At 43.4% G+C, this 15,675-nt stretch overlaps 2 protein-coding genes across 2 annotated transcripts in view; both read right to left on the reverse strand.

Annotated features, from left to right (window-relative positions):
• Positions 1-5,509: 5,509 nt before the first annotated feature.
• Positions 5,510-15,675, reverse strand: part of LOC139448763 (ATP-binding cassette sub-family C member 4-like) — a 30,547-nt gene continuing 20,381 nt past the window's right edge. Inside the window, exons 14-19 of the mRNA XM_071230300.1 lie at positions 13,930-14,030; positions 13,224-13,421; positions 11,346-11,591; positions 9,533-9,705; positions 9,195-9,300; positions 5,510-7,010 (exon numbers count right to left, since the gene is read on the reverse strand). Of these exons, the coding sequence (XP_071086401.1) occupies positions 6,342-7,010; positions 9,195-9,300; positions 9,533-9,705; positions 11,346-11,591; positions 13,224-13,421; positions 13,930-14,030 (1,493 nt within the window). The 3' untranslated portion in view covers positions 5,510-6,341. The remainder of the gene's footprint in view (positions 7,011-9,194; positions 9,301-9,532; positions 9,706-11,345; positions 11,592-13,223; positions 13,422-13,929; positions 14,031-15,675) is intronic.
• LOC139448567 (mitochondrial fission 1 protein-like) overlaps positions 13,825-15,675 on the reverse strand; it is a 168,828-nt gene continuing 166,977 nt past the window's right edge. The window contains exon 6 of the transcript XR_011652098.1: positions 13,825-13,850. The gene's annotated coding sequence lies outside the window, so the exon portion shown is untranslated. The remainder of the gene's footprint in view (positions 13,851-15,675) is intronic.

The raw sequence follows: 15,675 nt of genomic DNA on the forward strand, positions 1-15,675 counted from the left end.
AAAAAAACAAGACTTAAAGCATGTAAAGATTGAACCTTTCATGATTTTGGAACAGTCAAAATTATTTTATAATAACAAGACTACTGAAGTTGTTCAACAATTCAAAGTCCAAACACCAGAAAATAATTAATGTACTCCACCAGTGATACAACTTCAAAGAATTTTGATGCAATGGTCGAAGAAATTGTATCTGAAATTATTGTTTTATCAGGAATAATTTATTCCAATATCGTGTTACCTTAGTTGCAGCTTTTACTATATAATTATATATTTATAATTATAAGCACCACAAGTGTAGCATTTTGGTACTGGTGATTGCTGTTGCAGGATATTTTTACGTATGGAACAATTTGACCAGTCACCCTAGGGACTTCCCGTGCTACATATATTTCGATTGCGATAACGTTATGTTGACATATATTAGGCAAATTGCCACAAATATAACTTTTAAGTATGGCATTTTTAATATATGTATCCATTCTCGGGCAACTAAAGTTCGTTTCAATGCGTCAAAAGCGGTAATCTGACCGTGGTTGCTGTATCTCTTCACACACGATTTCACATAACTTAATGAAAACAATATTAAATGAAATTTTGAATAAAATCAATAAAATATATTACAAACACAAGTCCAGATATACAATGAACACGTTTTAATAACAAGATAGTATAATAATGGTATTGAATTGCGTACTTCAGTTCGGATTTGCTGACTGGTATTTTCGGTGTTATGTGCTTGCGGTGATCAGCTGATAATGTTTTATGAGATGGGGAAAAACATCTGTCGGTGTAAAACCTGAGCTTATTAAAAATGTAAGTACGATTTTGGGAGCCATGCGTTAGCGTGCGCTATAACCAAGTTTGCGGTTTATTGAAAGGCACAATACCGAGGTAACGCTGTACTTGAGATTTGCGTTCCGTATCGTGGCGTATCGATAAATGGGCCCACGTTTATCGTATATCGTATCGTGGGTCAAGTATCGCGATGCATCGGAATATCGGTGAATCGTTTCACCCTTACTAATAACACATAGTAAAACCCTTAAAATGGCAAATTTCTATTAGTCCTTATGATACTTTAACTATTGGGCAGTTTGGCAAGGACTACCAGTTTCTAATGCTGCTATATGACCTACACATGATGCTACTGTATCTACATGGAAGCAGTGGGAAGTCTACTTTGATGGAACCCATCATTCCACAATATACAATTACAAAATTACCATATTTGACAAAATTATCACCCCAAAAAGTAATTCACAGGGCAAAGGTGATGCAAACAAAAAAGGAGGTGATGAAGTACAAGCACAACCCACAAAGTTCTGTCAAACACGGCAGGTGCTCTTTGTCTTTTGTTTGTATTGTTGTTTAAAGCCCCACTCATCAATATTCCAGCCATATGACTGCAGCCTGTAAATAGCCAAGTCTGGACCAGACAAACCAGTGATTGATATTATGAGTAAAAGGTATGGCGACTTAGTCACCACATCCTGTATGATTCTAGCACCTAGAGGTTATCTTTTGTGACAGTGGGTGTGGGGTGTAATGATTGACTAGTATACAGACTCGAAACACGAGCTTAAATCTCACCAGGTTTATGTTGGGGCCCAACAATATGGTTGGGTCGTTTATTAAGTCAAATATGGTAATAATTTTCCATTCCCCAAACATTTTTGACATAAGACTATAACTAATTGATTGCAGGATTTTCATCCCAGCTTGCCTCCGAGTCAACATCCACATCACACACGTAATACTACCAACATCCATGCTTCATGGGAATCACATCTGTCGACAGTCAATGTACACAAATTGGTTCATCAGATATACAACATAAAAATAAAGTTTTTCATGTGACAATAGTCTATTGAGATGATCATGGTTGCAAATGTCACACTTAATTGAGACAAAAGAAGTTACATTGTTTCTTCTATTCTAATCTTTTGATATTCAGGAAATGTTTCAATGTAATTTTGTAGTGAGGACAAAACCACACCTTGTTTCACACAGAAGATGAGACCATTTAACAGTTACTGCAATTTATTCAAAAGCCATGTAAATAAATATATTTTCATATACAGTGTTTTGTTTGTTTGTTTTTTAATACTGCACTCCACAATATTCCAGCACCATGACAGTGGCCTGTAAATATTTGAGTGAGTGAGTGAGTTGTGTTTAACGCTGCTTTTAACAGTATTCCAGTTATATCATGGCGTGTCAGCTTAATGTGGGAGGAAAGCCCGAAGCAATGCAGGTCTTAGATGTTTACCACTTTGGTGAAACCCAAAGGTATGGTGCTGCCAAACCTAGAAACATAATCGAGGCAAAACAGGATTCGAACCCACAATCATAGGTTTCTGGCGTGCCCAAGGGACGCAACTCTGAACAGCGAATTGCGGCGCCCTAGACGACTGGGCCACTGTGCCACACGGTAAATATTTGAGTCTGGATAGACAATCCAGTCATTGATATTGTGAGCAGTGATCCATTCTGTCAGGCTGGAGGACATGCTATCAACCAAGTCCCCCAACTGACCACTCAATCCATTTGGTCACCTCTAACAACCAGCACAGGTAGCTTGGGACTTATCATAACCTGTCAGCCCTACAGGGTGAGTGAGTGAGTGACTATAGTTTAACGCTTCTTTTGGCAATATTCCAGCAATATCACGGTGGGGGTCACCAGTAATGGGCTTCACACATTGTACCCATGTCGGGAATCGAACCCGGGTCTTTGGTGTGACAAGCGAACACTTTAACCACTACTAGGCTACCCGACCGCCCTAAGCCCCACAGGGGTTCATATAGTAGTAGTGACAACATAAACCGCAATATCCCTCTTAAGTAGCCATTGTTTTAAGTCACACATGGCCACAACAAAACCAGTGGTAAAGGAATGAATAAAACATCATCATTCCTTTAAATTACATGCAACACTACTCATGTTTTGACAGGGACATCATTGTACATACAAAAATATCAAAAGTTGAGTAGTATATCATGTATATTATTATGTGCAAACAAAATGTATATATATGAGAAGTCAAACAATTATCATCTATTCACAACATATACACCGGAAAAAGTTCAAGGCACACAGAGCACCCAGTGTCAAACAGTCATCTATACTACTCAAACATTGCTAGGCTTTTCTGCTACTCTGACATCTTCCTGAGGCAAGGGCATTAACTGACATATTAAAGTCCAGTTTTAACCCTTGCCGAACTAGGCTGCATATCCCGAGTTACACACTGGCTGGACTATTGAGTTTATGCATAGTCAAATCAAAATCGTGGAACGAACTTGACATCCGGTTCGTAAACAGTATGGATTTCAACGTTCAGATTTCGGTCGACTGCATGTGTACCAAATGGTTGTCGGCAGATATTTTCAAAAGAATTTTCAAGTTCTTGATCAAGGTGCTCAAGTGATTTAATGCACTTGCCGAGGTAAGACCCGTTTTATTTCAAAATAGATTTGGTTCTCTTTCAGATGGTCTTCACTGGGCGCCGCCATTTTGTTTGAAGCAAATTCAAGTTCTATGAGAGGTTGAATCTGATTGGTCAATAGGAGGGACAAAGAAACGCCATAACTCACAATAGCCAATGGTGGCGCTACGATCGAGGCTAGTAATTCAAGCCTAGTTCGGCAAGGGTGGAAACTGAACTTTTATAGTCCGTTAACGCCCTTGCCTCGGGAAGATGATACACTGAAGACTCTATCTGCTATTTTGGAGCCCTCTGACAAGCTAGGGGTAGACATTATTAGCAACATCTTCCTGGGTACCACGACACGGAATATCCAAGTCACCGAAGCTGACAACCCGTTTCAAATCTGTCCTCTGAAGAACCTGAACCTGTTTCAATCTTTCATCTGATATACATACACCACAGTGCTGGGTATCTATTTTAACCCTGGGATGCTGGGGATAGCAGTTGGAATCATGAACCACTCTGTCACTGATTGGATGAAACAGTGGACTTAACCTCTGCTACCCAATAACATCGGCTGCATAAAGTAATGCTACAAGGTGTGTGGCTCATTGTGTGTTGACATTCACAGCTTTGATGACATCACACAGCAGTTGGTGGGTACCCGGCAGGAGAGGAATCCTCATATCAGCCTGGTGTGCCACAGTCGCATAAATGGCCTTCAGTATCACTGATATTGTCTCTCAAGATTGAATAAACATCTTGGTGCATCCTGTTTTCTTAAGCAATCTTACCAGCACAATGTGAATAGCAATATTAGCATACATGATCATTATTCTAGTGTTACCATATTCGACGTAATAAGCGCCCCACTCTAATAAGCGCCCACGGCCATATTTGCTATTGTATTGGCTAGTGAACAATCCCCATTAGCACCTCTTCCGATTGATCAATGAACACAAGACTAATTTATTCGGGTGTAATACGCACTCGTGTGTTATATGCACCCTTAATTACGGGTAACTAAATACTGGAAAAATATATCTGTCGTGTATAATACGCACAGACTTTTCTTTTGTATCATTTCAGGTACATAAACCCAGAAATTTACGATCTTTCAACTCTGTCTTTTTTTATCACAAAAATTATTCTAATTTGAGAGCACCCTGGGCGCTTATTACATAGAATACGGTATATATGAATTCAATAAGTATTCAAGAAAGTAGTTATACTACAGTACATATATGTATTGTAAATCTTGAAATTAATGTGTCTCCAAATTAATACGACTGCTGACCCCAAGCCAAAAATGTTACTCAGTATTAACGGGACTTTCCTGCAAGCATGGGCTGCTGAAGACCTATTCTACCCAGGTCTCTATATGAAACAAAGTGTCATATACACATCTTGAAAGCAGGTAAAATGAATAAACCTTGCACCGAAATCAACATACTAACATGGTTGCCGTGATCATGATGTGTTATTATACTGAACATGTCAACCATGTGGAGATAATTAAGTCACCATGAAAATATACATGATTGGAATGTAGTCATAAAGAAACAATTGATGGCAAGGCAATCCAGTGATTTATGTTGTGAACAACAACCCATGCTGTCTTGGTATGATGACATGCCATCTTGGTATGATGACACACCATCTTGGCATCATGACACGCCATCTTGGCATGATGACACGCCATCTTGGCATGATGACACGCCATCTTGGTATGATGACACGCCATCTTGGTATGATGACATGCCATCTTGGCATGACAATACGCCATCTTGGTATGATGACACGCCATCTTGGCATCATGACACGCCATCTTGGTATGATGACATGCCATCTTGGTATGATGACACGCCATCTTGGCATCATGACACGCCATCTTGGCATGACGACACGTCATCCTGGTATGATGACAAGCCATCTTGGCATGATGACAGGCCATCTTGGCATGATGACATACCATCTTGGTATGATGACACGCCATCTTGGCATGATGACATGCCATCTTGGTATGATGACATGCCATCTTGGCATGATGACAAGCCATCTTGGTATGATAAAACGCCATCTTGGCATGATGACATGCCATCTTGGTATGATGACATGCCATCTTGGCATGGTGACATGCCATCTTGGTATGATGACATGCCATTTTGGCATCATGACACGTCATCTTGGTATGATGACAAGCCATCTTGGTATGATGACACGCCATTGACAAATGACGATCCATTTGTCGTCTCCTACGACCGACAGAGGTTGCCGGGGATCTTCTCTAACCCAGAATCCCCCTGGGGGACATAAGTAGGTCAGAGTGTATGATACAGCAATCACAGAAATGTCTTTTGGCAGAGTATGAACAATCGTGAAGCTAAGAAGAGAGTAAAATTGTATCATTAAAACTCTTGTGTAAAGTTGGAACATAACATCTAACATCACACTACTAAAACAAGAGATGAGACAGTTAAATGTAAAATAACTGAGACTCCAAGCAAGCAAGAGGTGACAAGTTTTAAACTCAGAGCACCACAGCTACATGGAAATAGAACAGAATAAAAAAACAAAACAATAAAAAAATCAATTAAAATCAATAAAGTCCTAAAACATATATATATCTACATCGTAAATATAAAAACAACAACAACAACAACAACTAAACATGATTCTAAAACTGCAGTCCCACACCAACAACAGAATAATTCTACATGCACATTAAGGCTAAAATTATCTTCTATATTCTTTCAATTTGGAAAATGAATAAACACAATGACATCAAGTAAATGACTTATCGAGTTTAAGCATAAGAATGAGAGCATGATGAAAACTTGATCTTATGAAACAGTATTCCTGACATGATATGATCACACTGGTACATTGCATCAACAGGTCTCTACACTCATCAAACATCTATAGAGTCTGCCGTCTGGCTGTTAGCCGTCAGCAGCGGTGTCGTGGACGACACGTTCTCTGTCAAGTCCTTCGATCCACGTTTCTGTTTGGCTATACTCACAATTGGAGTGGAGGGAGTTAATTCTACAGTGTTCTCTTCTGATGTCAGTAACGCTTCTTCGATATCATCATCACAGTAACTGTCCTCTGCCATTCCGTACTCATCTCCGGCGTTCCCAGCACCGTTAACTGTGGGATGTTTACCATTTACCTTAGGAACTGAGCCTTCTTCAGCTTTCTTTACAACTGCATCCTGCTCTAACAAAGGCTCCCTAAGAGCTGCATCCATGTCTTCTGGTTCACTAGGCACCGTCTCAAACATGGGAGCGTTCTCTTCGATGCTAGAACTAGATATGGCACTATCAAGTTCCTCTGCCATTTCGTTTTGATTTCCTTGGTCCGTCTTTGACTCGTAAGTCATTCCGTTTTCTGTGAGCATGACCTTGTCATCGTGGGGTTGACTGGTGTGTCTGTCCTTGTAGGCGGTCTCTGCTATCTCTATCAGGTGTTCAGCCTCTGTCTTGCCCGTCTGCTGCACCATCTGGTAGAAATGACCTTCACCTTTCTCCAGGAGCAGATGGGGTTCATCAAAGTCAATGATTTTACCATCATCCATCACCTGGGAAATGATGGTATTAATTAGTGTCATGCAGGATTAAGCCTGTTAAGGGATGTAATTAAGATAATAAGTGAGTGAGTGAGTTGAGTTTAACACCGATTTTAACAGTATTCCAGTTATATCACAGCGTGTCAGCTTAATGTGGGAGGAAAGCCCGAAGTAATGCAGGTCTCAGATGTTTACCACTTTGTTGAAACCCACGAGCACGGGTATGCTGCTGACAAACCTAGAAACATAATCGGGTGAACAGGGATTCAAACCCACAATCATAGGTTTCTGACATGACCAAGGGATGCAACTCCTGCACAGCGAATCACGGCACTGTAGATGACTGGGCTACGCTTGCCCCCTAAGATAATAAGACAATAAGATCTTGTATTAAATTGTTGAATGGTTGCCTCCTTTAGCAAAGCATTACCATCCTCATCCACTTGTCAAGTTAAGCAAAACGTTGAGATTTGGTTGGTTTGTTGTTTAACACCGCACAATATTTCAGCTATATGACGGCGGTCTGTAAATAATCAAATCTGGACCAGACAATCCAGGGATTGATATCATGAGCAACGATCCACGCAATTGGGATCGATGACATGCTTCAACCTTGTCAGCGAGCCTGACCACCCGATCCCGTTAGTCTCCTCTTACAACAAGCATAGTCGCCTCTTATGACAAGCATGGGTTGCCGAAGACCAATTCTAACCCGGATCTTCAGGAGATCAATGGCAATGTAAAGCACTACATTCTGATGTCGCCTCTTACGACAAGCATGGTCGCTTTTTACAGCAAGCATGGGTTGCTGAAGAACTATTCTACCAGACAATCCAGTGATTAATATCATGAGCATCGATCCACCTGGACACATATTATCATCGTCATCAACAAGGACAACAGGCAACACCCACCTACCTCCATCTTGACACATATAGTGACCACCACCATCAAGGACAACAGGCAACGTGACAGCCTCCCCTCTCCCACCTACCTCCATCTTGACACATATAGTGACCACCACCATCAAGGACAACAGGCAACACCCACCTACCTCCATCTTGACACATATAGTGACCACCATCAAGGACAACAGGCAACGTGACAGCCTCCCCTCTCCCACCTACCTCCATCTTGACACATATAGTGACCACCACCAAGGACAACAGGCAACGTGACAGCCTCCCCTCTCCCACCTACCTCCATCTTGACACATATAGTGACCACCACCATCAAGGACAACAGGCAACATGACAGCCTCCCCTCCCCCACCTACCTCCATCTTGACACATGTAGTGACCACCATGAACAAAGACAACAGGCAACGTGACAGCGTCCCCTCCCCCACCTACCTCCATCTTGACACATATAGTGACCACCATCATCAAGGACAACAGGCAATGTGACAGCCTCCCCTCTCCCACCTACCTCCATCTTGACACATATAGTGACCACCATCATCAAGGACAACAGGCAATGTGACAGCCTCCCCTCTCCCACCTACCTCCATCTTGACACATATAGTGACCACCATCATCAAGGACAACAGGCAACGTGACAGCCTCCCCTCTCCCACCTATTCCATCTTGACACATATAGTGACCACCATCATCAAGGACAACAGGCAACGTGACAGCCTCCCCTCTCCCACCTATTCCATCTTGACACATATAGTGACCACCATCATCAAGGACAACAGGCAACGTGACAGCCTCCCCTCTCCCACCTACCTCCATCTTGACACATATAGTGACCACCATCATCAAGGACAACAGGCAACGTGACAGCCTCCCCTCTCCCACCTACCTCCATCTTGACACATATAGTGACCACCATCATCAAGGACAACAGGCAACATGACAGCCTCCCCTCTCCCACCTACCTCCATTTTGACACATATAGTGACCACCATCAACAAATACAACAGGCAACACCCACCTACCTCCACCTTGACACATATAGTGACCACCATCATCAAGGACAACAGGCAACGTGACAGCCTCCCCTCTCCCACCTACCTCCATCTTGACACATATAGTGACCACCATCATCAAGGACAACAGGCAACACCCACCTACCTCCATCTTGACACATATAGTGACCACCATCAAGGACAACAGGCAACGTGACAGCCTCCCCTCTCCCACCTACCCTTCAATGCCTGCTTAATGTTATATAGAAGCGACAGGAACATACCAGTACTCTGTCAGAGTCCATGATGGTGTGCAGTCTATGGGCGATAGTCAACACGGTGCAATGGCGGAACTTGTCACGGATAGTTGCCTGGATGAGTTCATCAGTTCTGAAATGATACATGGCCGTGTTGATCAAACAGATGAATCCTCATCAACTACTCTACATGAGAGAGTTTCTTAAAGAAAATCTTCACAAATTTCACAGTTAAAACAAGAGCGCTTATTAGAGCGGGGCGCTTATTACGTTGAATACGGTAATACCCCTTCTTGCATTACAATGCCGGAACCATCAACTTGGGCCACCCAGGAGTCCCTGAGATAGAATCTGGCACATCTTACTTTGGATCAACATTAGCAGTGGCCTCATCTATCAGAAGTATCTTGTTCTTCCTGAGAATGGCCCTGGCTAGACAGATGAGTTGTCTCTGGCCCACGCTGAAGTTGATGCCTCCCTCCGACACCTCCGTCTCCAGCTGGCCTGGTAGTTCCTCTACAGCTGGCTTCAGCTGGACCTGCAAGAATACAGACACATGAGTTGTCTCTGACCCCTGCTGAACATCCAAGTGATCTAGGGCACAATAACCTGTCTCACAGTGATGCCTCCTAAGCTGACAGGATCCTCTGATTGCTGCTTTAAATATTCCACATAAGATCCTTGGTTATCAGCAGCCAAACTGTTCCTGTGGATTTCACCAAATGGTAAATGTCTAGGACCTTGGTCACTCTGGGTTCAGAAGACAGTAAGCTGAGACGCCATGATGAGGTGTGATGTGACTGTGGGGTGTGCTGTGACTGGGGTGTGCTGTGGCTATGGGGTGTAATGTGGCTTTGGAGTGTGCTATGGCGTGTGATGTGGCTTTGGAGTGTGCTATGGGGTGTGATGTGGCTTTGGAGTGTGCTATGGGGTGTAATGTGGCTTTGGAGTGTGCTATGGGGTGTGATGTGGCTTTGGAGTGTGCTGTGGCTATGGAGTGTGATGTGGCTATGGAGTGTGATGTGGCTTTGGAGTGTGATGTGGTGTGTGATGTAGCTTTGGAGTGTGCTATGGGGTGTGATGTGGCTTTGGAGTGTGCTGTGGCTATGGAGTGTGATGTGGCTTTGGAGTGTGCTATGGGGGTAATGTGGCTATGGGGGGTGATGTGGCTATGGAGTGTGATGTGGCTATGGAGTGTGATGTGGCTTTGGAGTGTGCTATGGGGTGTAATGTGGCTATGGAGTGTGATGTGGCTATGGAGTGTGATGTGGCTATGGAGTGTGCTGTGGCTATGGAGTGTGCTGTGGCTATGGAGCGTGATGTGGCTATGGAGTGTGCTGTGGCTATGGAGTGTGCTGTGGCTATGGAGCGTGATGTGGCTATGGAGTGTGCTGTGGCTATGGAGTGTGCTGTGGCTATGGAGCGTGATGTGGCTATGGAGTGTGATGTGGCTATGGAGTGTGATGTGGCTATGGAGTGTGATGGGACCATGGAGTGTGCTGTGGCTATGGAGTGTGCTGTGGCTATGAAGTGTGATGTGGCTATGGAGTGTGCTGTGGCTATGGGGTGTGATGTGGCTATGGAGTGTAATGTGGCTATGGAGTGTGATGTGGCTATGGGGTGTGATGTGGCTATGGAGTGTGATGTGGCTATGGAGTGTGATGGGACCATGGAGTGTGCTGTGGCTATGGAGTGTGATGTGGCTATGGAGTGTGATGTGGCTATGGAGTGTGATGGGACCATGGAGTGTGCTGTGGCTATGGAGTGTGATGTGGCTATGGAGTGTGATGTGGCTATGGAGTGTGATGTGGATATTGGATGTGATGGGACCATGGAGCGTGCTGTGGCTTTAGGGTGTCACCATAATGCAAAATAATGCTCCTTGGCAAAACATTTTTAAATCTTAAAAAGTGTCCACAACTTGAAACACTTGTTGAAAGTATTTTAAAAGGATTTCTAGTTAGTTCAGCAAATATTTTAACACAAAACCGAATTAAAAGGATGCCAACAGACATGTTCTGGCTGGTGAGATCAAAAGTTAATGTCACAGACTGGGATAGTTATTAACCTGAAAAGAGAAGAAGTCATAGTTATATTGATTAATTAGGAGGGTTTAGCTGTGTAAGTATAATGATATCAGCTAAATCTGAATACTTCATGATGAAACATCTGCCCCACCTCCTCCAGGGACTTCCACAGCTGACTGTCATCATGTTGTCCGAAGGGATCCAGGTTACGTCGGAGTGCTCCCGTAAACAGCACTGGATCCTGTGGAATGATGGAGATGGTCTTCCGCAGATCATGGAGTCCGATGTCCGAGATGTTGATGCCGTCAATCATCAGTTTCCCTTTAGGTTCGACAAGACGGAATAACATCACGATCATTGAGCTCTTGCCTGCTCCAGTCCGACCTACGATTCCAACCTGTCGGAAAAGACAATGTTGAACAATCTAGTGACTACAAATAGAGAATCTCACCTTGGTGTCTTTTAATATCAAATATATCAACATGAGTTGATAAAAGTGGAAAAACTCTGAGGCTAAAATTAACGAGCGTTGACATGTTTTGATATCAAAAGACAAGAGGGTGAGATTTTATTTATCATCTAACATCATTCTTCCAACTTTTTCAATGTGTAGACAGTAACAAGCAAATACTGCAAACATCTTCAGTAGCAGAGCCATTAGTGATGTCATTTGATTGTGACATCATGGTAACCAATGATGTCACAATGGTCTGCCGTGCATTGTGATGTCATTTCCATGCAGCGATATCTACAACGTACTGGTAGATATAGCTTCATCTCACCCAAGGGATATATCCTGTGGGAGCCAGTCTTGGATGATAAATGGTGATCAAAAGAAGCTCATTACCTGAAATGTTTACTTACAATACACAGTAAGGATAGACTGAGGATAATAGAATGGATCTTTCTGATACAAAGGATGAGTGCATGGGGCCCTGTGAAAGAATCTTGGGCTTCAGTCTTTCCCCACACTGAATCATAGGTTAAAAATCTTGCGATGTCTCCTTACACAAGTGAATTTGTTAGAATATTCCTCTGTGTCCCCAGCATTGAATGGGTTCCAGGTAGAATGAGATGTGAATGCAAAACCTTATAGGTCTGGAAGGTAGCTTTGGTTGTATACTCAACTGGAAACTAAGAAAGTAAAATGAGTTCCCACTGATCCTCTGACCCGTGTAAAATTTTAAAGCACCAGAGCATTATTTTGAGCATGTATGGTGCAATATGAAAACAATAACCCACACCCAAAAGTTTGTTTGTTGTTTAATGCCACACTCAGCAATATTCCAGCTATATGATCTCAGTCTGTAATAATCAAATCTGGACCAGACAATCCAGTGATTGACATCATGAGCATTGATCTACGCATTTGGGATACAATGACATGCATCCACCAAGTCAGGGAGTCTGACCACCTGACCCGATTAGTCGCCTCTTACGTCTGAGTTGCTGCAGATGAATTCTAACCCGGATCTTCATGGGACTCATAATTAAGAGAAGAGGAAGCTAAGCAGTAAACATTCTCTAAAGAATCACAAAGCTTCTACATGTCACATATGGTTAATGATAATTGAGTGAGTGAGTATGGTTTTACGCCGCTTTTAGCAATATTCCAGCAATATCACGGCAGGGGACACCAGAAATGGGCTTCACACATTGCACCCATGTCAGGAATCGAACCCGGGTCTTTGGCGTGACGAGCGAACGCTTTAACCACTAGGCTACCCGACCGCCCCGGTTAATGATAAACTGAACACACATTTCACATAATGGAGCTCCTGATCATTTTACTTATGAAAGCGTGCCATGCTGCTCACTCTAAGCAAAACTGGGAATTGCAGAGATGCATCATTCTCTGTTCAAATATACCCACCTTCTCCTGTGAGTGAGTGTGAGTGAGTTCAAATTTAACGTCACATCGGCATTATTTCAGCCATATCGTGACGAGAAAAAATACTATATTTAAATAAGATATATTCAGATAGTATTAAAACCTGTCGTCGAAGAACAGTAAAATAACTAGATTTACCTTCTCCTGTGCCCTCACACAGAAATTGATGTCTTTGAGAACATTAGGTCCGTTCTGGGAGTACTTGAGGCTGGCCTTCTCGCCACTGATGATGCCGTGCTGCGGCCAGTTGGGCGGAGGCTTGTTGTCCTTGCTGGAGTCCAGGGGAGCCTCTGATGGCAGCTGGGAGTACTCCAGCACTCGCTCCACCGATATCATCTGGGGGAACAATGATATCATCAGTCTTCAACCACTGACATGGTCTGGTTGGAAACACAGGGTTGGCCATAGCCTCTTTATGACTTCTTAGCTGTACTAGAGTGAGTGAGTGAGTATGGGTGAGTGAGTGAGTGAGTGAGTGAGTGAGTGAGTGAGTGAGTGAGTGAGTGAGTGAGTATGGTTTTACTCAGCTTTTAGCAGTATTCCAGCAATATCATGGCGAGGGACACCAGAAATGGGCTTCACACATTGTACCCATGTGGGGAATTGAACCATGTGGGGTCTTCAGCGTGACGAGCGTCCGCTTTAACCATTAGGCTACCCCACCGCACCTACTACAGCAAGTCATAGGACTAGTACAAGCAACCAAACACACCTCTACATGTACATCGCTACCTAAGTGCGACGCGACGTTAAACCCCATTTCACCTCACCCCACCTTTCAACCATAGAACAAGCTACATGAATGGTGCATATCAAGGGTCCTGCAAGCAGGATGCATACGCACCTGGTTCTCCACCTCTGCACTCTGCCGGACGCCCCACTGGAAGAGACCCATCAGTGTCATGGCGTACGTGATGGACAAACCCACAAGACCTGCATCCATACCTGCACAAACACATACAAGGATTCAGTATGATTCAATCCCATCCCACTTATACGGTTACATTCAATTCAGAGTTCTTTACATGTTCCTGTGCACATAGGTCACTAATTAGGTGAAGCTAAGCAACTCCATGTGGTTTCAAAAATATTAATTAAAAAAACCAAACCTAAAAATACCAAAAAAAGCAACAAAAACAAAAAAAAAGACAAAAAAACCCAAAACAATTCCATGTCTCAACTCCACGTCAGAACGATATCACAGTGTCATGGTCGTGTCAGCATAATGTTGTTTGAACAGCTGCCTAACCCGCTACCATGGTTGTATGTGACATGCATTAAGGAGTGACGTCATGTCAGAACGATATCACAGTGTCATGGTCGTGTCAGCATAATGTTGTTTGAACAGCTGCCTGAACCACTACCACGGTTGTATGTGACATGCATTAAGGAGTGACGTCACATCAGGACGATATCACAGTGTCATGGTCGTGTCAGTATGCAGTATAATGTTGTTTGAACAACTGCCTGAACCACTACCACGGTTGTATGTGACATGCATTAAGGAGTGACGTCACGTCAGAACGATATCACAGTGTCATGGTTGTGGCAGTATGCAGCATAATGTTGTTTGAACAGCTGCCTGAACCGCTAACACGGTTGTATGTGACATGCATTAAGGAGTGACGTCACGTCAGAACGATATCACAGTGTCATGGTTGTGGCAGTATGCAGCATAATGTTGTTTGAACAGCTGCCTGAACCGCTAACACGGTTGTATGTGACATGCATTAAGGAGTGACGTCACGTCAGAACGATATCACAGTGTCATGGTCGTGTCAGTATGCAGTATAATGTTGTTTGAACAGCTGCCTGAACCGCTACCACGGTTGTATGTGACATGCATTAAGGAGTGACGTCATGTCAGAACGATATCACAGTGTCATGGTCGTGTCAGCATAATGTTGTTTGAACAGCTGCCTGAACCGCTACCACGGTTGTATGTGACATGCATTAAGGAGTGACGTCACGTCAGAACGATATCACAGTGTCATGGTTGTGGCAGTATGCAGTATAATGTTGTTTGAACAGCTGCCTGAACCGCTACCACGGTTGTATGTGACATGCATTAAGGAGTGACGTCACGTCAGAACGATATCACAGTGTCATGGTCGTGTCAGTATGCAGTATAATGTTGTTTGAACAGCTGCCTGAACCGCTACCACGGTTGTATGTGACATGCATTAAGGAGTGACGTCACGTCAGAACGATATCACAGTGTCATGGTCGTGTCAGTATGCAGTATAATGTTGTTTGAACAGCTGCCTGAACCGCTAACATGGTTGTATGTGACATGCATTAAGGAGTGACATCACGTCAGAACGATATCACAGTGTCATGGTCGTGTCAGTATGCAGTATAATGTTGTTTGAACAGCTGCCTGAACCGCTACCACGGTTGTATGTGACATGCATTAAGGAGTGACGTCACGTCAGAACGATATCACAGTGTCATGGTCGTGTCAGTATGCAGTATAATGTTGTTTGAACAGCTGCCTGAACCGCTACCACGGTTGTATGTGACATGCATTAAGGAGTGACGTCACGTCAGAACGATATCACAGTGTCATGGTTGTGGCAGTATGCAGCAT

This window comes from Haliotis cracherodii, unplaced genomic scaffold (genome assembly GCF_022045235.1).
Source record: "Haliotis cracherodii isolate W230 unplaced genomic scaffold, xgHalCrac1.p SCAF_7, whole genome shotgun sequence".
NCBI classification, from domain to species: domain Eukaryota; kingdom Metazoa; phylum Mollusca; class Gastropoda; order Lepetellida; family Haliotidae; genus Haliotis; species Haliotis cracherodii.